This window comes from Manis pentadactyla, chromosome X (assembly GCF_030020395.1).
Source record: "Manis pentadactyla isolate mManPen7 chromosome X, mManPen7.hap1, whole genome shotgun sequence".
Classification (NCBI taxonomy): Eukaryota; Metazoa; Chordata; class Mammalia; order Pholidota; family Manidae; genus Manis; species Manis pentadactyla.
In genome coordinates this window covers 78,125,169-78,152,096 of record NC_080038.1, presented here as the reverse complement: position 1 = coordinate 78,152,096, position 26,928 = coordinate 78,125,169, and the positions used below count along the sequence as shown (strand labels likewise).

Here is a 26,928-nt window from a genome sequence, read left to right as displayed (position 1 = left end):
ACCACTCATGCTTACCAGCCCCAGCCAGGGAACTGGGGAATGCTGCAGCCACCCAGGCCCTCTGGCTTCATCAAGGCATTGGGATAGGGACTGTTTGCCCCTGCCTATCTTAGCAAGATGGCAGGGGGGTTTGCATCTGAGGTTGCTCACCTGTGCTAACAGGGAGATGGAGAGTGCAAAACTGGCCTCCACCAACACCACTGTCTCTGGGGAGAGTTTCATCTGTCCCCTGCCACTTCAGCAGATGCTTTTACATTGGTAAATGAATCTCCTTCACACATAGGCTAGGCACTTTTTTCAAACTTACTTTTTTTTTTCACTAGGTCTTGAGACAAGTGAGACTGCATGTAAGCCCTTTATAAGGGGAATCTCCAGTTTCCTGTAGTACTTTGGGTCTCTTGGATGTCAGCCACATTAGTTTTCTAAGCCAGACATTTTTGGGACTTGTCTCTGTAATGCAGATCCCAGGGGCTGAGGTGCATCATGTGGGGCACCAACCCCTCCTTCTCTGGAAGAAGGGCAGGAGTGGTGAGATCCCTCCCTATAGTATGTCACTGTGCTGGGAGTGGGTTTTTTTGTGAGATTGTGTCTCTGCCTCTCCTACCTGTGTTAATGTAGTCTGTTTATCCTTCTTTGTGGAGAGTACTCCATCTAGTTTTCAGATCTTCAGAGGGAAATGACCAATTCGTAACTGTAGATTTGGTGTGTCTGTGGGAGGAGGTGAGTTTAGGATCTTCCTATGTGCCATGTTGCAGAAGTCTTTACCTTCTATTATTTAGATGAAAGAAAAAAGAAAATAATACTCTGCTGTAAGGGTGAGAAAAATGTACTGAAGATTAAAAGAATGAAGTGTTACCCTAGTTTTTTCCTTTCTGATTTCCCCCATGTTAAAGACAGATTTTGTGATGTCTGTGGCACTAATTTATCAGTGAAAATAATTTTTATTAGCTTAACTTTATTTTATATTCAAGGCAGTGTATGCAATTAGAGGCAATGCAAGGTAATAATAATAGCTACCATTTACTGAGTATTTGTTTGGTATTGTATTAGGTACCATATAGGTAATTAAGTTATTAAATTCTTATTACATTTCTCTAAAAGTGTAATTTCCCTCCTTTTGCAGATGAGGAAGCAAACTCAGAGAATTGATATACCTTGCCCAGTGTCACATGTCTATTCAGGGGAAGAACCAAGATTTAAACTCAGGTCCGTTTTACTGCAAAGCCTGTGCTCTGTCACTAAGATAGACTGTCGTAAGGTTGGAAAACAAATACTGGCCTTGATAGTCAGGAGACTTGATTCAACTGATGACTGTGTTGCTGATTATATATGTGACTTATGTTGTTTTCCTCAATTGTGAAATGGGTCTAGAACACAACCTAGTCATTGTTAGATTCCCTTGGGATACATGTATAAAGTGACGTGTGGCTGGCAAGGTCTGACAATAAATTGTAGCAGGTTCACCAAAAGACTTTTACTTTGGAGTCATCAGGAATATGTTCAGTCTGTATTTTGGAGGTCAGTGTGTGAAAAATATACTTGGGAGCATTTCATGGATTTTTATTGATTTGAAGTAGAAATGTCATTTTATCTTTAGGTCACTGAAATCCATATGACAGGAGCTTTATTTGCAAATGACAATTCTTGTGTAACAAGGATTTTTTTTCCCATAGAGCACAAACAGAAGCTAGATTGATTGAGACAGCTCTTTGCTGAAATCATACTATATCAGCTTCTCTCTAAATATAAGTAACTTTGACTTACTTTATTCAATGGGTTTGAATTAGGATAGCTTTTACACAAACCAGAAAACTACATGCAAAGAGAATTGAATGTACATATGCATTTTTTTCACTATGTTTCCCTACCCCTTCCCTCCTCTTCTTGAGCTGTCGTTTTACCATTCACCTCTTTTGGAAACAAAATTAAGAGAAATATCTTTCTCATATTTTTTTCTTCCTTGTTTTGTTAGTTTTTTGTTTTTACTTGGAAATGAGGAATGTCCCTACCAGCTCCTTGGGGGTTTGAAGAATATCAATCAGCTTCACAACTGGAAGCAAAGTGATCTATAGAAATAAAGCTTAAAGCTATTTCTATCACTCTAATTTCCTTTTTTTCCCATTAATTAAAATGGAATTTGATTATCTTTCCATGATAAAGGAAGGGTTAAATTTTAGGAGCTGCGACTACTCTGAAGTAGAGGATAGGGAAAAAGGAATGGGAAATCAGTAGTCCTCAATCCTTTGATCTGTCAGTTCTGCCCTTTTCTCAAGTGCCCTAGGTCTTGTCTCTCTGTCACTCTTGGCCCTTCTCAGGGTTGTCGGTGAACCCAGCTATATCTGGCTAGCACTGGAATCTAGTAATTGTTAGTCAAGGGCACTGGAAACTCTTGTCCATGCTTTGTGAGGCGAGGAGGATGAAGAGGGTCATGATAACTTAGTGTGTGCTGGGCACTGCTTTACTTCTTTCATTCCTGTTTTACAGATAAAGAAACTGAGGCTTTAATGACTAACCTAAGTGAGGTTATGGGCTGAGGTCATGCAGCTAGCAGGTGGTTCTGTTGGGATTTGAACCCAGGTCCATCTGATCTAATGCCTTGATTAATAGCAGTGCATTAATTAACAATTACTCTTAGTTAACAATTACTATGATGCATTAAGGGTTCCAGGGTGACCAAATTGCTGTCCTGACCCCTAAGTTGTTGCCAGTCTAGTCAGAGGAGACGTTCATGTAGTGTAATTACAAGATAGTGTGATAGAGCTCTTACAGAAGTATGTGCAGATGTGGAAACACAGAGATCAGTTCTTCTGGTTATATTCTGGAGAGCCGAAGATGTCACAGAGATGATGATAATGGATTTGAGTGGTTCTTACTACTCTGACTCGTTCCCTCACTACTTTTGTGATGGAATGGTGTTTTGGGCCTAGGGAATGGTATTAATGAAAGCAGAGAGACATGCAGGGACTTCGCTCACTCAGGCAATGTTGAGTGTATGGTTGTGGCTTATGCACAGGATGTATGGCAGAGAAGGGTGGTGTCCAGAAATAAGGCTGGAGAGTTACGTTGAAACTAAGCTTTGAAGTGTCCTATAGCCATGCTAAGGAACTGGACTCAACTTTAAAGGTGTTAGTGAGCCATTAAACATCTTTAAGCCAGGAAATGGTGTGATGTGGTCTCTGCCAAGACCTAATTACGGTGGCAGTAATGTGGAGGTTGGGTTGGAAGGGGAGGAAACTAGAGGCAGTGAAAGCAGTGAGGAGACTAATGAATAAACAGGGTAAGAGATAGTGTGTGAAACAGGGCAGCCATGATAGGGATGGCAAGGAGAGAAGGGGACTGAGAAATTAACTAGAGTGGGTGCATGAAGGAGTGACAAGTGAGTTAAAGACTTTTTTAGCACAGGCAATTGTAGGAATGGTGTTGGTATTTACTGAAATGGGGAAACCAAGAGGAAAACCAAGTAGAGAGTAGGGGAAAGATGATAAATTTATCTTTGGAAATGTAGAGATGAAACAATCTGGGATATTTAGTGAAGGAACATGTCCAATAAGCTGATCTGTATTTTCAATCCAGAAATAGCCATGAGTCTGGAGCTCACCAGAGAGCCCTGATTGGAGATACCAATTTGTGATCATCATCAGAGAAGTGATAATTGAGTCAGTAAGAATAGATGAGATTACAGAGGAAAACAAAAATTAAGGGCAACCTTTGTATATTACCTTCTTATCTACCTGGTTTGGTTGTCTAAAAATGGATTTGAATGGGTAGACTAGTGTGAAATGACTAATAACTCTAAACATAGGGAGGTTTCTACCCCTATAACTGGAAATATGGCCTGGTATTTCATTCTGGCAGGCTGATCTGATGATGCAGCAACTTCCTGTAGCCTCACTGGACTGAAAACCAAGTAAGGGCCTAGTCTTCCTCTCCAACATTAGAATTTCATTTGCATACTCTACCTAAGGAGGCCTGCCTTCCTTGATCTTGAAATGAGGGGATGGTGAAAGGAACTTGGCTTTCTTGTGTATCAGGTATATGGAGCTTTTAGTAAATAAGAATTTATGTAGGGTTTAAGTCCAGTATGTTGAGGCCCTGGCTTGTTCTGTTGTTTATCAACCAGGAAGATAGAAACATGCCATGATTCTTTGTAGTACTCCAACCAAATTTAAATGAAATAGAGCCTTTTTTTTAATGTGCAATGCTGTATTCAATAACAGCTGGCAAATCAATACTAATAGACATGCCATAGTATTATTTTCCTCTGTCATACACAGAAGGATATTTGTGCACATTAAGTTTGAGATATGCAATAAAATTGGTTGTATTTTAGGTCCTAGAAATGAGTAAATAGTCCCTCCAGCTCTGGTGTTAGAGCTGAAGTAGTCATGAAGCTATTATCCCATTTTCATTTTCCAGATGAATTGGAGAAACAAAACAAAAATTAGATTTCACCTGATGCTTATAACCAGATCCCATTGCCTTCACTTAGAGTAAGTCAGATGCCAGATTCATATTATTTGCTTATCTTTATAATTTTAAATATTCCAGCCTTGTAGACTGTAGGAGACAGTGTTATATAGTGGAAAGGACATACTTCAGGGCCCAATATGCCCTGGGCTTAAATCCAGGCTTTTTTCATTTCCTAGCTGAATAAGTTAAACACGATACTCAACTTCATGGTTGGTTTTGTTTTGTTCTCTAATGTTAAAATGGGGATAATTATCGCACCAATTTCAGGATTCTTGTGAAGATTGGGATAGTAAATGGTAAATAACGAACTCAACATATGTAGTATCCTATTTTTCTCCTCCCTTTTAATGTGAATTAAGTCAGCCTTTCTCAAAATATGTTCTGTTGAACCCTGATCTCCCCAAATGCTTTTTTAAAAAAAAATGCTCATTGGTCAGCTGAATTTGTTTCCTCTTAGAAAGAACAGACATTAACATATTTGTGGCACTGGGAAGCTCTGCCCATGAACAGATCTTTTTTTTTTTGGTGGTAGGTTAACTTTTTGAAATCTAGGATTTTCCAAATTTATTTTGTCATTGTACCTTTCCCTCCCCCCACCTCAGAATACCTACTAACAGCCCATATTATTGATGGGGTATACATTTTGGAAATGGTGAATTTAGTAATCAGGTCCAGGTGCTATTCGATATCTGAAGTGTTTGGTTTCATTGACCCACAGGTACTATTATAATATCCTGTGGACTGACTAATGGTCACCAGCTTAGAAGTTTGGAATTGTTTATGTTGCAGTGGAAACGATTAGGGTTCAGGGTAAGTGAATTTCAATTGCAGTTCTGCCAGTTGTAGCTGTGTGGCTCTGAAGTAGTGACAACCTTACATAGACAGATCTCAGTGTTTTTGTCTGTAAAATAACACCCTACCTGCTTCACATGATTGCTAGAATAATCCATGGGAAAATAGTTGTGAAAACAATTTTGAAAATTAAAATTGCTGTCAATGGAAGTTGGTATTACTACTATACAACGAAAATAAGTTTTAGGAGCAGTGAGTATGGACTAGGAGATATAGAAATTGAGCTATGCTGCTTCCCCTTCCCACTGAGCAAGCTTGGACCCTATTGGCTACCTGTCTGAAAACATTTTTAACTCCTAGGTTTCTTAACAATTAAAACATTTCCCAGATGAAATGTCATAGCTCTGTCTTTTGTTGGTATTCTTGTACTGGCTTACAGAAGCCATTTCCCAATACAGGATGTAGTTTAGCATCCTGTAGTTGTGGCTGTTGTTAATTCAATACTGAATTGTAAATATGATGCATAATGGAAAAGAAGATGGTTAGGATTGAATTATTAATAGGCTCTAATTAATAGGTTTAATACTCAGCCTTCTTATAGAGTTCAGCTTTCCTAATATCTACCTGTAATATATTTCTTTCCTGTGAGCAGACATTAAGGAAAGTGATACTGCTCTAACATTGAAGACCTTCAGGTTAAGAAACCTCTTGTTACTGTTTTTTTTATTAAAATATCATTGATATATAATCTTTTTTTTTTTCATGGTGAACAAGGTCTTACATAGTGAATAAGTTCTTACATGGTGAACAGTGCAAGGGCAGTCATATCACAGAAACTTTCGGTTTTGATCACGCATCATGAACTATAAACAATCAAGTCAGATATGATTATTCATTTGATTTTTATACTTGATTTATATGTGAATCCCACATTTCTCCCTTATTATTATTATTATTGTTTTTCATTGATATATAATCTTATGTTAGTTGCAAATACATAACACAGTTATTCAACAGTTACCCATAGTATTAAATCCTCACCCCCTCTAGTGTTGTTACTATCTATCAGCATAGTAAGATGTTACAGAATCATTAACAGTATATCCATGCTGTACTACTGTCCCTGTGACCAACTTACATTGTGACTGTGAATTATTATGCCCCTTTATCCCCTTTCCCCTCCCTGCCCACTCCAACCCCTCTCCTGTGGTAACCACTAGTCCCTACTCGGTGTCTATGAGTCTACTGCTATTTTGTTCCTTCTGTTTTGCTTTGTTTTTATACTCCACAAGTAAGTGAAATCATATGGTATTTGTCTTTCTCCACCTGGCTTTTTTCACTGAACATAATACCCTCTAGATCATCCATGTTGCTGAAAATGGGAGGATTTCTTTTCTTTTACTGGCTGAATAGTATTCTGTTGTGTATATGAACCACATCTTCTTTATCCATTCATCTATTGATGGACACTTAGGTTGCTTCCATATTTTGGCTATTGCAAATAGTGCAGCGATAAACATAGGGGTGCATATGTCTTTCCAAATGAGGGATTTTGTTTTCTTCCGGTAAATTCCTAGTAGTGGAATAGTTGGTCAAATGGTATTTTTAGTTTTAGTTTTTTGAGGAACCTCCATACTGCTTTCCACCACCGTTGCACCACTTTACATTCCCACCAACAGTGTAGGAGGATGCTCATTTCACCGCGTCCTTGCCAGCATTTGTTGTTCCTTGTCTTTTCAATGTTGGCCATCCTAACTGGTGTGAGGTGGTATCTCATAGTGGTTTTTATTTGCATTTCCCTGATAATTAGCGATGTGGAGCATCTTTTCATGTGCCTGTTGACCATCTGAATTTCTTTTTTGGAGAAATGTCTATTCACCTATTTTTTAATCAGGTTATTTTGCTTTTCTGGGTGTTGAGACATATGAGCTCTTTATATATTGGATGTTAACCTCTTATCAGATAAATCATTTACAAATATATTCTCCTGTACTGTAGAGTGCTTTTTTGTTCTGTTGATGATGTCCTTTGCTGTACAGAAGATTTTTAGTTTGTTGTAGTCCCATTTGTTCATTTTTTATTTTGTTTCCCTTGCCTGCGGAGATGTGTTCAGGAAAAAGTTGCTCATGTTTATATTCAAGATATTTTTGTCTATGTTTTCTTCTAAGAGTTTATGGTTTCATGACTTACATTCAGGTCTTTGATCCATTTTGAGTTTACTTTTTTGTATTGAGTTAGACAACAATTCAGTTTCATTCTCTTACATGTAGCTGTCCAGTTTTTCCAGCACCAGTTGTTGAAGAGGCTGTCATTTCTCTGTTGTATATTCATGGCTCCTTTATCATACATTAATTGGCCTTATATGTGGGGGTTTATATCTGGGCTCTCTATTCTGTTACATTGATCTATGGGTCTGTTCTTATGCCAGTACCAAATTGTTTTGATTACTGTGGCTTTGTAGTAGAGCTTGAAGTCAGGCAGTGTAATTACCACAGCTTTATTCTTTCTGAGGATAGGTTTGGCTATTTCGGGTATTTTTTGGTTCCATATAAATTTTTAGAACAATTTGGTCTAGTTCATTGATGAATGCTATTGGTATTTTGATAGGGATTGCATTGGGCAGGATGGCCATTTTGACAATATTAATTCCTCCTACCCATGGGCACAAGATAGATTTCCATTTATTGGTGTCTTCTTTAATCTCTCTTGTGAGTGTCTTATAGTTTTCAGAGTAAAGGTCTTTTACCTCCTTGGTTATGTTTATTCCTAGGTATTTTATTCTTTTTGATGAAATTGTAAATGGAGTTGTTTTCCTGATTTTTCTTTCTGCTAGTTTGTTAGTATATAGGAATGCAATAGATTTTAGTGTATTAATTTTGTATCTTGTAACTTTGCTGAATTCAGTTATTAGTTCTAATACTTTTTTGGTGATATCTTTAGGGTTTTTTATGTTATAATATGTCATCTGCAAATAGTGACAGTTTAATTTCTTCCTTACCAATTTGGATACTTTTTATCTCTTTGTGTTGTCTGGTTGCTATGGCTAGGACCTCCAGTAATATGTTGAATGAAAGTGGTGAGAGTGGACATCCTTGTCTTTTTCCCGATCTTAATGGAAAAGCTTTCTGCTTTTTGCTATTAAGTATGATGTTAGCTGTGGGTTTGTTGTATACAGCCTTAATTAGGTTGAGGTACTTTCCCTCTATTCCCATTTTGTTTAGACTTTTTATCATGAGTGGATGTTGAATTTTGTCAAATGTTTTTTCAGTAGCTATTGAGATGATCGTGTGATTTTTGTCCTTTTATTGTTAATGTGATGTATGACCTTGATTGATTTACGAATATTGTACCATACTTATATCCTTGGAATAAATCCCCCTTGCTCATGATGGGTAATCTTTTGATGTATTTTTGAGTTGCGTTTGCTAATATTTTGTTGAGTATTTTTGCATCTATGTTCATCAGGGATATTGGTCTATAATTTTCTTTTTTTGTGGTGTCTTTGTCTGGTTTTGGTATTAGAGTGATCCTGGCCTCATAGAATGAGTTTGGATGTATTGCTTTCTCTTCTACTTTTGGCATATTGTAAAGAAGATCAGTATTAGCTCTTCTTTAAATGTTTGATAAAATTCTGCTGTGAAGCCATCTGGACCTTGGGCTTTGTTTTTAGGTAGATTTTTGATTACCAATGTTTTTTTCTTCCTGTTGTTTTATTGGTTGGTGTTAATGGAGACAGATATGTAAGTTGTTTCTTTTTAGTGTTGGGAGGGAAAAACCTAGGTGGTACTCTGAGTAAGCTTTGTGAAACTTTGCAAAGATTAAAACCATGTTTTCTACAATTTTAGGATCAACATTTCATGCAATGGGTAGCTATACCTCAGTATTGCGATTATTGGGCTTTTTATCTTTGAAAATAAAAATGTCCATTTATAGTTTTTATGATTGGAGTTGAAAATTTTAGGTCACTTTCCCATCATAAAACTTGAGGGCTTTAGACATTAGTTTTATATTTGCTGTTTACATACTGTGAATACTGATTTTCTAGTTCCTCAAAGAGACTCTAGTTTTAAGGATGTCTTTTTCATCATATAAAATAGTATTCCTGGCACTATAGATAAACATCATCCTTCGTCATAAACTACTTTTTCTTTTGTTGTACAGAGGCACTTGTGACACAAAATTGGCAGAAAATGTTCCATTCCCCTTTTTCTCATTTTTTCCCCTCAGTCAGGAATTTCATACTTTGTCTTTAATGTAAATTGTATCTGTGGGGTTTTAAAAACAAAACCAGGAACCTAGCCTTGTTAGTCTCTTTAGAAATAGTTTTAAAGACAATGGAAGTTATATTTTATGAATTGATTTTGAGTGTTGAGTTCTGAAGCTATCTTTAAAGATAAAATTTAAGAAAACATTTGGTGGACTTTGTTACTATTTCTATTGCAGTAGTGTTCTAGAGAGCATGTTAGAAAGTTACATTTATTTTTTTCTTTTTGTCATACTGATTTTGATATTTAAAGTCTTTGGCTTTCTCTGTAAGGGGTATTAAAAACCATATTTCGAACCATATAAATACCAAAATGAATTTAGTCAAAATCTGTGTTGGCTTTATAGTGAGTTTATTAATAATTATGTTACCCTCTTTCGCCAGAAAGACCACATTAATGAAAACCATGTTTCACCCTTTACATACACAATTTGATGAGATCACCAAATGCTGATGTTAAGAACACATCAAAAGGAAAAGGTGAAAATGGGAGCTGCGTGGAAAGATACTAGAACTGATTAGCTCTGTCAAAAACCATATGACCAAGTGTAAGGGAGAAGAATAGATTTTGACTGTGAACTGACTTGAGGTCATCTAATAAGGGAAAGAAACAGCAAGATGGCCTTTTTTCTTAGAGTTTCTATAGGCTTTTGTAATAGCAGAAAATACCTTGGAAACTGGTATATCATGGTCAGTGTTTGAAAACTCATGTTAGATTACTTTTGTTTTTCTAACATTTTATTATAATTTACAGACATATAGAAAAGTTGAAAAAAATTATACTGTGAACAGCTATGTATCCACTACCTAGGTTCCACCATTAACATTTTGCTGAATTTGCTTTATTACATAACTATCAATGTATTCGTTTTCCTATCTTTTCATCATTCCATCTTGTTCCTTTATGCCTTTCAAAGTAAATCATATACATCCAGTACCTTTTCAGGAACAGTTCAGCATGCATATCATTAGCCAGAGTTCAGTATTTATTTGTGGTTCTTTTTCTGAGATACAATTACATGCAGTAAAATGTACACCTCTTAAATGTACTGTTTAATGTGTTTTGGCAATTGCATATACTTATGTAATTAAGAACTTTATCAAGATAAAGCATATTACCATCATTCTGTAAAGCTCCCTCATGCTCCTTCAGAGTTAAGGCTTGTCTTTATTCCCACCGTCAAATGCAACTACTCTTGGGATATTTTTCACTAAATTAATTAATTTACCTTGTTCTAGAAGTTCATATAAATGGAATCATGCAGAATGTACAATTTTGGGGTAAAGCTTCTTTCGCTTAGCATAATGTTTTTGAGATTTATCACTGTTGTTGCATCTATCACTGTTCTGTTCTTTTCATTGATGAATAGTATCCATCCTGTGGATATATTTATCCATTCTCCTGTTGTTGGATATTTGAATTGTTACCAGTTTAGAGCTAGTAATACATAAAGCTGTTATGAAGAATCTTGTGCAAGGCTTTTGTAAACATAAGCTTTTCTTGTGTGTAAATACCTAGTAATGAAATTACTGGGACAGAGGATAGGTGTGTGTTTTATTTTGTAAGAAACTGCTGGATATTTTTGCAAAGTGCTTTCACCAATTTATACTCCCACCAAAATGTATGAGCATTCCGATCCACACGCAAACCTGGTATTGTCAGTCAATTTAATTTTAACTATTCTGGTGGATGTGTAGAGGTATCTATCTTGTGTTTATTTTTAATGCTTATTTTAATGGGTACTTAACTAAGACTGATAATGTTGAGTTCCTTATCATGTTCTCATGAACCATGTGTATCTTCCTTTGTGAAATGTCTGTTCAAACACTTTGCCCATTTTAAAATTTGAATGTCTTATTAAGTTGAAAGAATTCTTTATATATACTGAATACCAGTCCTTTATCAGGTACGTTTTGTGAATATTTTATTCTAGTTTGTACCCAGCCCATTCATTTTTTTAAATTATGTAATTTGTGGAGAAGTTTTTCAGTTTTGTTGGATTCTAATTTATCAATAGTTTCTATTGCTTTTTTGTCCTGAGAAACCTTTGTCCATTCCAGTGACAGATTTCTGATTTATTTTTATTACTTATAAATTTTTGTATCCATTTAAAAATTTACTTAGATCATGAAGCTTTCACCCAGTAGTCACAGCTACTCACTTATGACCATATGGTAGCTTAAATCTAAATATGTCAACCAAAATATATAAAGGGAGTGGTTTCAGGGTTGTTTTATTTTTTTTCAACACTCTGGATATTTTCTAGTTTTGTTGAGTGTTTTACTTGGAGGATGGGAAGGGATGGCAGAAGTGTGTTGTTCTCAGGCAAGGGAGAAGAAGGCATAAATTGCTATGGGAAAACTATGAATTCCAACATTCCTTTCTTTACCCTCCTCCCTTTTCTCTATACTGGGTATTGTACACTTTCTCCTTCCACTGTTCTCTCTGATCCAAGGGATTACAGCTTCCTGATTTCCTGGTTCTGATATGTTAGCAAGGGGTGATCATCCAGAATAGTTAGTATAGCTGAAATTGTGTCTGAATTTTAAGGCCCACTAGAGTGGCTGAACAGTATATGAATTTGCATTATCCTTGAGAGAACTATCAGGTTCTAAGTACAGTAGTGGTCTATATTAATAGGCCTAATTTTGCAGGTGTTTGATTTAACCATTTTCTCTGTAAGAGCAAAGCAGTGATTGTTGGTAAAATACTTGAGCCTAAAGCTGACTCTTCTTCAGGCCCATGTCAACAGTTGATTGAGGAGAAATACATCAGAATTTTGATAGGATAGCCAGTAGCATTATAGATGAGCAATTTTGTGTATCGTATTAAGTGTTTTAGCTTTTAATTTTAAAAATATTTTTTATAGATTTTTATTTCATCGGAGAAAGATCAAAGTAAAAATGAAAATGAAAACAAAACAAATACTTTTTCCCACCCTAGAACCAGAGGATGTAGTAGGTGGGATTCAGTGTACTGTGGGGCTTATTATACAAGAATTATGTTTCTTTACTCTTATTTTTTGTTGTTTCAGAAGAAGCTACTATGGAGGAAACTGGGCCAGTTTTAGCTTTTCAGGACTGTTGTCCTGGCTAAAGGAATACCAGGTAAAGTTCTTACCTGATTTTTTTAAATCTACTAGGTTGTGTTTGTATTACATAATAACCTTGTGCTGAAAAAAAACACTTATTTTATCTGTAACATAGACTTGGTACCTCATTTTTATGATCTATTTAATGAAAATTGTTCAGTCACATTTTCAGCTAATATTTTTCCAGTGCCTTCAAAATTTAGGTATCACTTTTTAAGTATAAATAGATATGCTGGCTGATGAGTAAGTCATATATATACTTGCTACCACTTTCTAATTACTCTGTGTGACCAAATCTAAGGCAAAGTTTTTTCCATAAAACTGTCTTTCAGAAAAAAATTTCAGTCCTTATACAGCCTTACATATTGCTAGTTGCTCTTTCAATTAGTATATTTTGAAATAAGTATTTGGGGAAGATACGTTATTTTAACGTATCTTCATTGGTGGTTTTGCGTATTATAGAAGCCACCTGACAATCAGTAAAAACAAAAACAAGGAAAGAAATTTAATATAAATTTAGTAATTTTTTTCTAAGGGTAGAATCTCACTCCTACAACTGTTAGGTATCATTGTAAAGAAGTTTTTTAGAGATCGTTTTCAGCATGATAATATGGCTGTGTCATGGAGTTCACCAAGTTTTATGAGACAGATTAAGAAAACTGTTCTGACTTTATGTAAATGGTACATGTAACTTGAAACCAAGTTCCTATTGAGAGCATGATACATGGAATCAGAAACTGCTATATCTCAAAATAGTTTAGACAGTTGAGTAAAGAGGATGACACATGCTAGAAAATTTTATTCAGTAAGGTAAGAGTAACATAGCCAAAACTTACTAAGCATTTACAATGTGCCTACCATGTGGATATAAGTCCGAAAGTGCCTCTAGTGAGGACACAGACATTTATACTGAGGATGCAGTGAAGACTCAGTTTGAATAATATCGTTGTATGAAATGAGAGTATGGTGAAACAAGCAATATTTGTAGTGTCTCATGAAACAATTCAAACTACATGTTATAAGTAGACATTTAACTGTTTTATCTTTATACCTTAAGTATTCATGTGTTTGTGTTTATCAGAAACTGTGTTTTGAACTTTATCTGTAGGAAGTATGTCTGAGGGTATTTTCTTTTTGGTATCATTAATGTACACTTAGCATGAGCAACATTATGGTTACTAGACTCCTTCCATTATCAAGTCCACACCACATATCCCATTACAGTCACTGTCCACCAGCATAGTAAGATGCTATAGAATCACTACTTGTCTTCTCTGAGTTCTACTGCCATCCCCACACCCTCCCCCCACATTATGTGTGCTAATCGTAATGCCACTTTTTCCTCCTTATCCCACCCTTCCCACCAATCCTCCCCAGTTCCTTTCCCTTTGGTAACTGTTAGTCCATTCTTGGGTTTTGTGAGTGTCTGCTGCTGTTCTATTCCTTCAGTTTTTGCTTTGTTCTTATACTCCACAGATGAGTGAAATCATTCAATACTTGTCTTTCTTCATCTGGCTTATGTCACTGAGCATAATACCCTCTAGCTCCATCCATGTTGTTGCAAATGGTAGGATTTGTTTTCTTCTTATGGCTGAATAATATTCCATTTTGTATATGTACCATTATCTTCTTTATCCATTCATCGACTGATGGAAACTTAGGTTGCTTCCATTTCCTGGCTATTGTAAATAGTGCCGTGATAAACATAGGGGTGCATATCTCTTTTTGAAACTGGGCTCCTGCATTCTTAGCGTAAATTCCCAGGAGTGGAATTCCTGGGTGAAATGGTATTTCTATTTTTAGGTTTTTGAGGAACCTCCATACTGCTTTCCACAATGGTTGAACTAATTTACATTCCCACCAGCAGTGTAGGGGGTTCCCCTTTCTCCACAACCTCAACAACATTTGTTGTTGTTTGTCTTTTGGATGGAGGCCATCCTAACTGGTGTGAGGTGTTATCTTATTGTGGTTTTGATTTGCATTTCTCTGATGATTAGCGCTGTGGAACATCTTTTCATGTATGTGCCTGTTGGCCATCTGAATTTCTTTTTTGGAGAAGTGTCTGTTCAGATCCTCTGCCCATTTTTTAATTCAATTATTTGCTTTTTGTTTGTTGAGGTAAGTGAGCTCTTTATGTATTTTGGATGTCAACCCTTTATTGGATATGTCATTTATGAATATATTCTCCATACTGTATGATGCCTTTTTATTCTATTAATGGTGTCCTTTGCTCTACAGAAGTTTTTCATCTTGGTATTGTCCCACTTGTTCATTTTTGTTTTTGTTTCCCTTGCCTGGGGAGATATGTTCATGAAGAAGTTGCTCATGTTTATGTCCAAGAGATTTTTGCCTATGTTTTTTTCTAAGAGTTTTATGGTTTTATGACTTACATTCAGGTCTTTGATCTATTTTGAGTTTACTTTTGTGTATGGGGTTAGACAATGATGCAGTTTCATTGTGTTACATGTAGCTGTGCAGTTTTGCCAACACTAGCTGTTGAAGAGGCTGTCATTTCCCCATATCCATGGCTCCTTTATCATATATTAATTGACTGTATATGTTTGGGTTAATATCTGCCCTCTCTATTCTGTTCCACTGATCTATGGGTCTGTTCTTTTGCCAGTACCAAATTATCTTGATTACTGTGGCTTTGTAGTAGAAGTTGGGAAGCGAGACCCCCCTGCTTTATTGTTCCTTTTCAGGATTGCTTTGGCTATTCGGGGTCTTTTGTGATTCCATATGAGTTTTAGGACTATTTGTTCCAGTTCATTGAAGAATGCTGTTGGTATTTTGATAGGGATTGCATTAAATCTGTTGGTTGCTTTCGGCAGGATGGCCATTTTAACAATATTAATTCTTCCTAGCCAAGAGCATGGGATGAATTTCCATTTGTTAGTGTCCTCTTTAATTTCTCTAAAGAGTGTCTTGTAGTTTTCAGGCTATAGGTTTTTCACTTCCTTGGTTAGGTTTATTCCTAGTTATTTTATTCTTTTTGATGCAATTGTGAATGGAATTGTTTTCCTGATTTCTCATTCTATTGGTTCATTGTTAGTGTATAGGAAAGCAGCAGATTTCTGTGTATTAATTTTGTATCCCACAACTTTGCTGAATTCAGATATTAGATCTAGTAGTTTTGGAGTAGAGTCTTTAGGGTTTTTTATTTACAATATCATGTCACCTGCAAATAGTGACAGTTTGACTTCTTCCTTACCAATCTGGGTTCCTTGTATTTCTTTGTTTTCTCTGCTTGCTGTGGCTAGGACCTCCTGTACTATGTTGAATAAAAGTGGCAAGAGTGGACATTCCAGTCCTGTTCCCGATCTTAGGTAAAAAGCTTTCAGCTTCTCACTGTTTAGTATGATGTTGTCTGTGGGTTTGTCATATGTGGCCTTTATTATGTTGAGGTACTTGCCCTGTATACCCATTTTGTTGAGACTTTTTATTATGAGTGGATGTTGAATTTTGTCAAGTGCTTTTCCAGCGTCTACGGATATGATCATGTGGTTTTTGTCCTTCTTTTTGTTGATGTGGTGGATGATGTTGGTGGATTTTCGAATTTTGTACCATCCTTGCATCCCTGAGATGAATCCTACCTAATCGTGGTGTATGATTGCCTTGATGTATTTTTGAATTCAGTTTCTAATATTTCGTTGAGTGTTTTTGCATCTGTGTTCATCAGGGATATTGGTCTGTAATTTTCTTCTTTTGTGGTGTCTGCCTGGTTTTGGTATTAGAGTGTTGCTGGCTTCATAGAATGAGTTTGGAAGTATTCCCTCCTCTTATATTTTTTGGAAAACTTTAAGGAAAATGGGTATTATGTCTTCTCTAATTGTCTGATAAAATTCAGCAGTGAATCCATCTGGCCTGGGTGTTTTGTTCTTGGGTAGTTTTTTGGTTATCGATTCAATTTCGTTGCTGGTAATTGGTCTGTTTAGATTTTCTGTTTCTTCCTTGGTCAGTCTTGGAAGGTTGTATTTTTCTAGAAAGTTGTCCATTTTTTATAGCTTATCCAGCTTGTTAGCATATAAATTTTCATCTTATTCTCTAATAAGTCTGTATTTCTGTGGTGTCCGTCGTGATTTTTCCTTTCTCATTTCTATTTCTGTTTATGTGTGTAGATCTCTTTTTCTCTTAATAAGTCTGGCTAGTTGTTTATCTATTTTGTTTATTTTCTGAAAGAACCAGCTCTTGGTTTCATTGATCTTTTTCTATTGTTTTATTCTTCTCAATTTTATTGATTTCTTCTCTGATCTTTATTATGTCCCTCCTTCTGCTGATTTTGGGTCTCTTTTGCTCTTCTTTTTACCAGTTTCAATAATTGTGACTTTTTTCATTTGGGATTGTTCTTCCTTCTTTAAATAGGCCTGGATTGCTATATAGTTTCCTCTTAGATCTGCCTTCTTTGCATCCCACAGAAGTTGTGGAATTGTGCGGTTGTTGTCATTTGTTTCCATATATTGCTTGATCTCTGTTTTAATTTGGTGATTGATCCTTTGATTATTTAGGAGCATGTTGTTAAGCCTCCATGTGTTTGTGAGCCTTTTTGTTTTCTTTGTACAATTTATTTCCAGTTTTATACTTTTGTGGTCTGAAAAGTTGGTTGGTAGAATTTCAATCTTTTTGAATTTACTGAGGCTCTTTTTGTGGCCTAGTATGTGGTCTATTCTGGGAAATGTTCCGTGTGCACTTGAGAAGAATGTGTATCCTGCTGCTTTTGGATCTAGAGTTCTGTAGATATCTGTTAGGTCCATCTGTTCTAGTGTGTTGTTCAGTGCCTCTGTGTCCTTACTTATTTTCTGTCTGTTGAATCTGTCCTATGGAGTGAGTGGTGTGTTGAAGTCTCCTAAAATGAATCCATTGCATTCTATTTCCTCCTTTAATTCTGTTAGCATTCATGTATGTTGGTGCTCCTATGTTGGGTGCACAGATATATATAATGGTTATGTCCTCTTATTGTACTGACCCCTTTATCTTTATGTAATGTCCTTCTTTATCTCTTTTTACTTTCTTTGTTTTGAAGTCTATTTTGTCTGATACTAGTACTGCAATAGCTGCTTTTTTCTCCCTATTGTTTGCATGAAATATCTTTTTCCATCCCTTTACATTTAGTCTGTGTATGTCTTTGGGTTTGAGGTAAATCTCTTGTAGGCAGCATTAAAAATGGGTCTTGCTTTTTTATCCATTCTGTTACTCCGTATCTTTTGATTGGTGCATTCAGTCCATTTACATTTAGGGTGATTTTTGACAGATACGTACTTTTTGCCATTGCTGGCTTTGGATTTGTGGTTACGAACACTTCAATGGTAGCTTGTTTACTATCTCACCGTCTACATTTAACTTACTTATTATGGTATTAAAACACAGTGTGATGATTCTTTATTTCTCTCCCTTCTTCTTCTTCCACCACTTTTTATATGTTACATGTTTTATTCTGTACTCTTTTGTGTTTCCCTTGACTGCTCTTGTGGATATCTGATTTTGTTTTTTGCCTTTAGTTAGTATTTGATTGGTCTTTCTTTGCTGTGAATTCATTTTCTCTGGTGACATCTATTTAGCCTTAGGAGTCCTTCCATCTATAGCAGTCCCTTGAAAATACCCTGTAGAGGTGTTTTGTGGGAGGCAAATTCCTTCAGCTTTTGACTATCTGGAAATTATTTAATCCTTCCTTCAAATTTAAATGATAATCTTGCTGGGTACAGTATTCTTGGTTCAAGGCCCTTCTGTTTCATTGCATTAAATATATCATACCATTCTCTTCTGGCCTGTAAGGTTTCTGTTGAGAAGTCTGATGATAGCCTGATGGGTTTTCCTTTGTAGGTGATCTTTTTTCTCTCTCTGGCTACCTTTAATACCCTATCCTTGTCTTTGGTCTTTGCCATTTTAATTATTGTATGTCTTGTTGTTGTCCTCCTTGGGTCCCTTGTGTTGGGAGATCTGTGGGATTCCATAGTCTGAGAGACTGTTTCCTTCCCCAACTTGGGGAAGTTTTCCACAATTATTTCTTCAAAGATACTTTCTATCCCATTTTCTCTCTCTTCTTCTTCTGGTACCCTTATAATGTGAGTATTGTTCCATTTGGATTGGTCACAGTTCTCTTAATATTTTTTCATTCCTAGAGATCCTTTTTTCTCTCTCTGCCTCAGCTTCTCCGTATTCCTGTTCTCTGATTTCTATTCCATTTTCAGTCTCTTCCGCCTCATCCAGTCTGCTCTTAACTCCTTCAATTGATTGTTTCATTTCTGTTATCTCCCTGTAGACTTCATCACTTATCTCTTGCATATTTCTCTGCAGCTCCATTAGCATTGTTATGACTGTTATATTGAAATATTTTTCAGGAAGATTGATTATATCTATCTCACCAGGCCCTCTCTCTGGCATTGTTTGAGTGATTTTGGACTGGACCAGGTTCTTCTGCCTTTTCATGGTGATAGAAGTCATCACTGGCAAGTGGCGCATCTGCCAGCTGGGAGAACAAAGTCCCTTCCTGCTCTCTCGTCACCTTCCCCTTCTCTGCTGTCTGTGTTAGCTGCACACAGGGAGCAGTCTCTGGGTTAATTCCCTTAGCTTCTGTGGGTGGGGCTGCCCTTGGGATGGCCTACGGCACCTCTGGGGGTCTCAGGCACGCGTTGTGTCTTATTCTGCAAGATTGGTGCCCCTTCGTGTGTTCTGGACTTTGTGCCGGCTTCTTGTGTTTGTGCCAGGCAGCTGCGTGCTGGCAGAGCCTCTGGGTCTGGCCCAGTTAGCTGCGAGCTGGGAGAAAACTGTGTGGTTGTTGTGGGCACGGCTCCTCCCTAGTTGGTCCCCAGCAATGGCAGGTCAGCTGGTTTGCTTGCAGTGCCGGTGGGGGGGAATGAGAGGCAGGCTTGCTTATCGCCATGTGGGGCTTTGGAGCTGCTTATCCACTGAGGGGGTTAGGGCGCCTGAAGTTTCTTCACGTTCTCAGCCTGCTGGGCTGAGTGTGCCTGGATTATTTTGTCCACCTGTTAAACCCTGTCCCTTTAAGACTTTAAGTGCCTGCTTTTCTTTTGTCCCAGGGCAGCCGGTTGTGGGAACCTGTTCACAGTCTTAGTCTCAGATTTTGCTTTTCCATTTCTCTAATATCTTGCACACCATGCAATGTGTGTTTGTGCTCCCAGTGCAGATTACTAGGGCTGGTTATTTAGCAGTCCTGTGCTTCCACTCCCTCCCCCCTCTGATTCTTTTCCTCCCACTGGTGAGCTGGGGTGGGGTCAGTGCTCGGGTCCCGCCAGGTCATGGCTTTGTGTCTTATCCTTTTCATGAGTTGCTGAGTTCTCACAGATGTAGATGTAGCCTGGCTATTGTACTGTATCTTCTGGTCTCTCTTTTAGGAATAGTTGTATTTGCTGTCTTTTCAAACTATATATGGTTCTGAGAGGAGATTTCCACTGCCCTACTCATGTTGTCATCTTGAGGCCTCCGGTCTTCTTGTATTAAACCGTATTAAGTGAGAAAATTTAGTGTAAATTCTTAAAACAACAAAAATACCTCAGTTGTCTGAATGCAAAACTTCTGTTGAATGAAGGGAATTTTGCAGAATAAATTCTGAAATGGGTCAGCTTAGTTAAAATAAAAATATTTTTGTAGACATTTCTTTTACTTTAATGCTTCTTTTACTCCAGCTTCTTGACTCTGTCACCATATCCTTTTTCCTCTTCATTCTCTATCCCTGGCCCATAGTTCTTTTTTTCAGTCTGGTAACCCCACGTCTCCACATTCAAAATTCCTGTACTTCACCTCCTCTTCTACTTATTTTAGGATGTTTAATAGTAGTTAATATTTATGCTTGGTAATAAGAGCTGTCTGCCATTACTTTTCTGCAGTTTACAATGATAATTTAGGACAATGAATCCTTTTAAAATTAATTACTTCCCTACTTTATGTAATCTGTAAATTTCAAAATTTTCTGAGGTCCGTTTACTTAAAACAAAAAGATACGGTAGTTGTATTTCACTACTACTTTTGAATGTAATGCATTAAAAAAAAATTATCTGACAGGTGTATCAAACAGATTAATGTATTAAACAAATTAAATATTGATCCTTTCATTTGGGAAAGTTATATCGTGATATCTTCAAATATCCCCTGTATTTCAATTTTTCTGCATCATATAATTTTCTTCATAAAGTGTAATTAGGAATTACTGAAAAATTTAAAGAACCACTTCTCATCCCTTAGTATGAGTTTACATACTTTATTATACATTCTTGTTTTTATTGTCTTTCTGAATATGAAATGTTCAGGGGTTGATTATTTTATAGCCCTTCCTTATATGGGGCTTAGTACTTTTCAAAAATAAGTTTATTTATAATCAAAATTTGATATGACTAGTTACCAACCTTCAGAGATCTAAAAGTAGAATGACATAATTTTGAGCCTAGCCTGCTGTTTTGACAACAAAATGTAAAAACTTTATTATTAACAAGTAATATGTGCAACACGTCCTATTGATTCTCACAGGTGGAAGGTTAGTTGTCCTAGGTCTTAAAGCAATGTCAAAACAGCCACATCCAAATTACTCCATCAAAATGTCACATATCCTAATAAAAATCTGTACACCAGAGCTAACTTTTCATAGGGTAGATTTTTACACATTATTTTCCTCACCTTTCTTTGAAGTTGATACACTATGTTGGAGTCACTTCAGTGATTCTGAAGTGCTGTTCTTGAGTTTTGATGTAATGAAAGAAAAAGCATAAATTTAGAAAGTTAGAAATTTGCTCAGAAGAGTACAGGTTCAGATTACTCAGTTTATTTAAAATTTATCGTCTGTATTTTGTTTAGGAAAATAGTGACATTGTGAATGAAAGTCCAGTGTGGCAAGAGCAGATCCTTGAAAATGAAGAAGCCATTTCTCTTAGCCGGAAGGACAAAACCATTCAACATGTGGAAGTATTTTGTCATGCCAGGTATGAAAAGTGTTTATTTAGGATAAACTAAGTTAATGACTTCTTATTCACACATCTTCCAAAGAAGCTACGTTAATGATTTGTATGGAATTGGTTGCTACAAGCTTAGTTGATAAGCTGGTTTGTCTTTTTTTAAGTGTGCCTTTTAGTTTTCTCAGTTTAGATGATGACAATAAACGACCTTACATTAATGATTTAACATTTACCATGCTTTTTAAAATACATTATGTTACCTGATCCTTCCAACAGCCCTGTGCTATGATAGAGCAGATAGTATTAGCTGAATTTTTTACAGAATCCTCAGTAGAGTTCAAACATTAATTTGCTGGAGGTCACATGGCTTGATAAATGTCAAGGCCACACCTATACTAGATAGTAGTGGAGCCCAAGATTAAAAACCAAGGTTATTTAATCCTAGTCCAGTTCAGCAGAGCAAAATGGAAAATACACACCATTCTTAGATAATCATTGGCAAAATGGAAAAGTATAAGAACATCAGGGTTGTTTCCACTTTTGTGTGTTACCAGTAAAGCTGCTGTGCACATTCTTTTACAGAATTTTGTGTGAACATGTTTTCAGTTCTCTGGGATATATGCCCAAGTGTACAATTGCTGGGTCATATGGTAATTGCATGTTTAGGTTTAAAAGAAACTGATAGTTTTGCAGAGTTGCTGTACCATTTTACTTTCCCACTAGAAATATATGAGTGATGTTCAGTTTCTCCACATCCTCACCAGCATTTGATATTGTTACTTTTTAATTTTAGCTATTTTGGTAGGTGTGTAGTGATATCTCATTGTGGTTTTAATTTGTATTTTCCAAATGGCTGATTTTGAACATCTTTTTATGTGTTTGACATCCATATATACTTTTTAGTGAAATGTCTGTTTGTGTCTTTTGCTCATTTTATAATTGGATTGGTTTTTCCTGTGGATTTCTGAGAGTTCTTTATATATTTTCAATATGTATTGTTTGTCAGATATGTGGTTAGCAGATATTTTCACCCAGTTTGTAGCTTGTCTTTCATCATCTCTAAACAGGGTATTTTGTAGAGCAAATATTTTAAATTTTGATGAGGCCCAATTTAACAGTTTTTTATTTTGTGGATTGTGCTTTTGGTATCAAAATCTGTAGATCCAGAGGACTGTTTCCTACTTTTAAAAAGGTCTATAGTTTTGTGTTTTACATTTAAGTCCATGATCTACTTTGAATTAATTTTTGGATAAAGTGTGACATTTAGGTCAATATTTATTTTTTTTTAGCCTAAGGTTATCCAGTTTCTTCAGCCCCATTTATTGAAAAGGCTGTTTTTTTTCCATTGAAATACTTCTGCTTTTTTGTCAAAAGTCAGCTGCCTGTACAAGGATGGGCCTATTTCTGGATTCTCTGTTCTGTTCCATTGATCTCTATATCTTTTCACACACCAATACCATACTGTCTTGATTGCTGCAGCTATATAGTATGACTTAATATCAGGTGGAGTGATTCCTCTAAATTCTTTTTTGCCAAGATTGTCTTAGTTATTTAGAGTTTGTACCTTTACATATCAGTTGTTAATAAGGTTGTCTGTGTCTATAAAATGTTGCTGGAATTTTGATAGAAATTGCATTAAGGCCATAGATCAATGTGGGGAGAATTGACACCTTTAGTATTCTGAGTTTTCCAATTCCTCAACAAGGTATATCTCTCCATTTATGGAGGTCATCTTTGATTTCTTTCTGCAGACTTGTGTGATTTTCAGCATGCCAATCCTGTATGTATTTTGTTAATTGTACCTAAGTATTTAATTTTCTTTGGAGCAATTTCAATTGTAAGTGGTATTGTCTTTTTAATTTTGGTTTTCATATGTTCATTATTAGTGTATAGAAATGCAGTTGATTTTTATGCATTGATTTGTATCCTGAAATCTCACTGAACTCACTGATTCAAGGTCTAGGAATTTTTTTTTGTAGGTTACTTGGTATTTTTACATAGATAGTCTTGTCTTCTGCAAAGAACAATTTATATTTTCCTTTCCCTTAGCTTTTTTTTAGTCTGTTTTCTATTGAAAGATGTTTTCTTTCTGTAGCTGCACACCACGTGTTAATTGTGTTTTCTACTTACCTTTCCACTCACTTAATGAGCATTTTCTTTCTCCAGGAAGGAATGTATTATCACTTCCTGAGGATTTTGTAATTATAACACTAACTCTGGGTGATAACTTTGGGTTTCTCACTTGATATTTATCTTGTTCTTGGAAACTGCTTTCTCAGCATGTACATATCAGATCCACAGTCTGGCCAAATAAAAAAAAAATGACCTGAAGACCTACACTTTAACGTTCATTCATGCCAAGAGTTTACTATATTTATTTATATTGGTATATTTCCAAAATAATCACGTAAAGATGTCTTTATAATGACATGAATGCTGAAATATTATTACTTGTTTTCCCATTTTAGACCAGATGGATTAGCTTATTTACAGAGTTGATGTTTATTAAGCTAAAATCTATGATTTGATTCTTACATATGACACTTATAATTTCATCAAGGAAGAATAAAGTACAGTTGAAACTTGAACAACATGGGTTTGAACTATGCAGGTTCACTTACATGCATATTTTTTTCAATAAATATACTGGAAAGATTTTTTGGAGATTTGCAACAATGTGAGAAAACATTTCTTTTGTCTAGCTTACTTTATTGTAAGAGTACAGTATATATATAGAATACATAATATATGTTAGTCAACTGTTTATGTTATTAGGCTTCTGGTCAACTATAGGCTGTTAGTAGTTAAGTTTTTGGAGAGTCAGAAGTTATATGTGGATTTTCGACTGTGCAGGGAGGTCAGCACCCCAAACCTACACGTTGTTCTAGGGAGGGTCAACTGTATGTATCTCTTGGCCATAAACAATATTATAGCCATAACCAGCAGCCTCTTGATTTTAATCTTTGATTACAAGGACAGGGCAAGGATGCAAATAAATCAGTGGAAACCCATCACCACTGCTTGGAAAATACATCAGAGTACATGCCAAGTCAGTAACACGGTACACTAATACAAACATACAGGATAGTGCATTATTTTTTATCGTTGATTTCACTTATTTTTCTAAAATAATTTTGCAGTGTTCGGATGAAGGTTTTAGTGAATATTTCATTTTATACTTTTGGCTATTACAAAGTTAAGCTAAATACTAAAATAGAAGTGGCAATGATTAATCTGTTATCAAACGTTAAGTCCAGATATTGCAACCAACCAGATTGTTTTTGTATCAGAGCTTTTTTATCCTGAATACAGCAGCTTGAAAAAAGTGGGATAATTTCCAGTTTGGCCCAGAAATACTTTTACTATACATAGATTGCTTTTCGCTGAAATGAGTTTTGTGATTATACAATCAACTTATGGAAGGGAAGTGCAAAAGGACTAGCATTTATTGGATATTATCTATGTGGCAACTGCTCTAATCTGGTGCTTTACATATTTTATTTCACTCAGTTTCATTTATGTGTGCTCCAGCCGTGTGCATGAGCTGTAGGTTTATCTTACTGATGAACCAACTGAAGATCAGAGGGAAACAGAGATAGCAGAGCCATGATTTCCATGTCTGTCTAACTCAAAAGTTTGTGCTGTTTCCATTGTATCATGTTGTGGTTCATGCAGCACATAATACATATATGCACATCAGGGGAGCTGTTCCATCAAGTGAATAAAACATATCCTTTGTGAGTGCATTTACTTCTTTAGTTTATTAGAATACTATTTAGTATTGTAAAGTAGTCATATCTATAATGGAGAATTAATGTGCCTAACTTCCACTGTTAGGAAGATAAGTGATGAATCCAGTGTCCTTCAGTTGTCATGACTGTAGTTTATATACCACTGAACATTTTTGTAGTTTATATGGGGGAATAAAAGCAGCTACTATTTCTTGTTTTAAGTATTCAACAGACTGTGAAAGGGCACAGTACATTAATTCACACTTAAGTTACACAAACCCGAACAGTTCTTAGGTAAAAGAGTGTTGCCTGTTAATTGGATAATACCATATAGTTTCTTTAGTGAGAAGACATTTTATCTTTCTAAAATATTAGCAACTTGTGCTCTCTTTTTCTGCATAGTATTTAACATTGTTTCTGTGTTCTTGACATGATAACGTTAAAGCAGAATGAAAACTTGCTTTTTAGATATGCAAATAAACCAACTCTGTAGTGGGTTGGTACCAAAATAAAGATATTATTTTAGAGGGCGGAGCCAACATGGCGGCGTGAGTAGGACAGTGGGAATCTCCTCCCAAAAACATATATATTTTTGAAAATACAACAAATACAAATAATCCTAAAAGAGAGACCAGAAGACACAGGACAACAGCCAGACTACATCCACACATGCGAGAGCCCAGCGCCTGGTGAAAGGGGTAAGATACAACCCCCTGCCTGGCGGGACCTGAGCACACCTCCCCCCAGCTCCCGGCGGGAGGGAGAGGGAGCCCAGGACTGCTAAACACCCAGCCTCAGCCACCCGCATCAGAGCGCAGACACAGTGCATGCGTGGAGGGCTGGAAACTAGGGAAATAGGGCAGCAAGACCTCTGAGCGGGTTCCGAAGCTGATGCCCCTGTGACAAAGAAAAGCGAGTGCTTTTTGAAAGTCTTAAAGGGACAGGGACTTAACAGTTAGACGGAAACAACACAGGTAACAGCCCAGTGGCTGGAAATTACAGGGAAAACTGGGTGCACTAACACCCTGGGCAACAGTTCTGAGACCCCTCACGGAGCTAAACAGCCAAACAGCCCTCCCTCACGTCCATTACCCTCTGGGCCGTGCGAAAACAGAGAAACAGCCTAAGGCAAAACACGCCTCCCTATCAGCCGGGCAATACACAAAGACCCAGCCTACACGCAATTACCCAACAAAAGCCACTAGGGGTCGCAGTTGTCCCAGTAAAGAAAGGCCAGTAGCAAGTGAAAATTTTGGCCCTCCCAGCTGACAGTCAATAGCACCTGTCAACATGAAAAGGCAAAAAAATATGATCCAGACAAGACTAAACCAGACAGCTTTGGCATCTGCTACATCTTCCCCTGAGAAGGAATCTGGGGAGATAGATTTAGCCAGTCTTCCTGAAAAAGAATTCAAAACAAAAGTCATAACCATGCTGATGGACTTGCAGAGAAATATGCAAGAACTAAGGAAGGAGAATTCAGAAATAAAACAAGCTCTGGAAGGACTTCAAAACAGAATGGACGAGATGCAAGAGACCATTAATGGACTAGAAAACAGAGAACAGGAACGCAGAGAAGCTGATGCAGAGAGAGATAAAAGGATCTCCAGGAATGAAAGAATTTTAAGAGAGCTGAGTGACCAATGGAAACGGAACAGTATCTGCATTATAGGGGTAAC

General features: G+C 36.5%; 1 protein-coding gene across 6 annotated transcripts in view; it reads left to right on the top strand.

Moving 5' to 3' along the window:
* The window catches only part of CHM (CHM Rab escort protein), a 251,489-nt gene that overhangs the window by 69,440 nt on the left and 155,121 nt on the right, over positions 1-26,928 (top strand). For 3 of the 6 annotated variants that reach the window (XM_036929983.2, XM_036929985.2, XM_057496048.1), the window contains exons 3-4: positions 12,562-12,634; positions 21,421-21,545. The exons of 1 other annotated variant lie outside the window; for it this stretch is intronic. In XM_036929983.2, the coding sequence (XP_036785878.2) occupies positions 12,562-12,634; positions 21,421-21,545 (198 nt within the window). The remainder of the gene's footprint in view (positions 1-12,561; positions 12,635-21,420; positions 21,546-26,928) is intronic. 2 more of the 6 variants (XM_036929984.2, XM_057496047.1) reach the window with 1 other exon arrangement.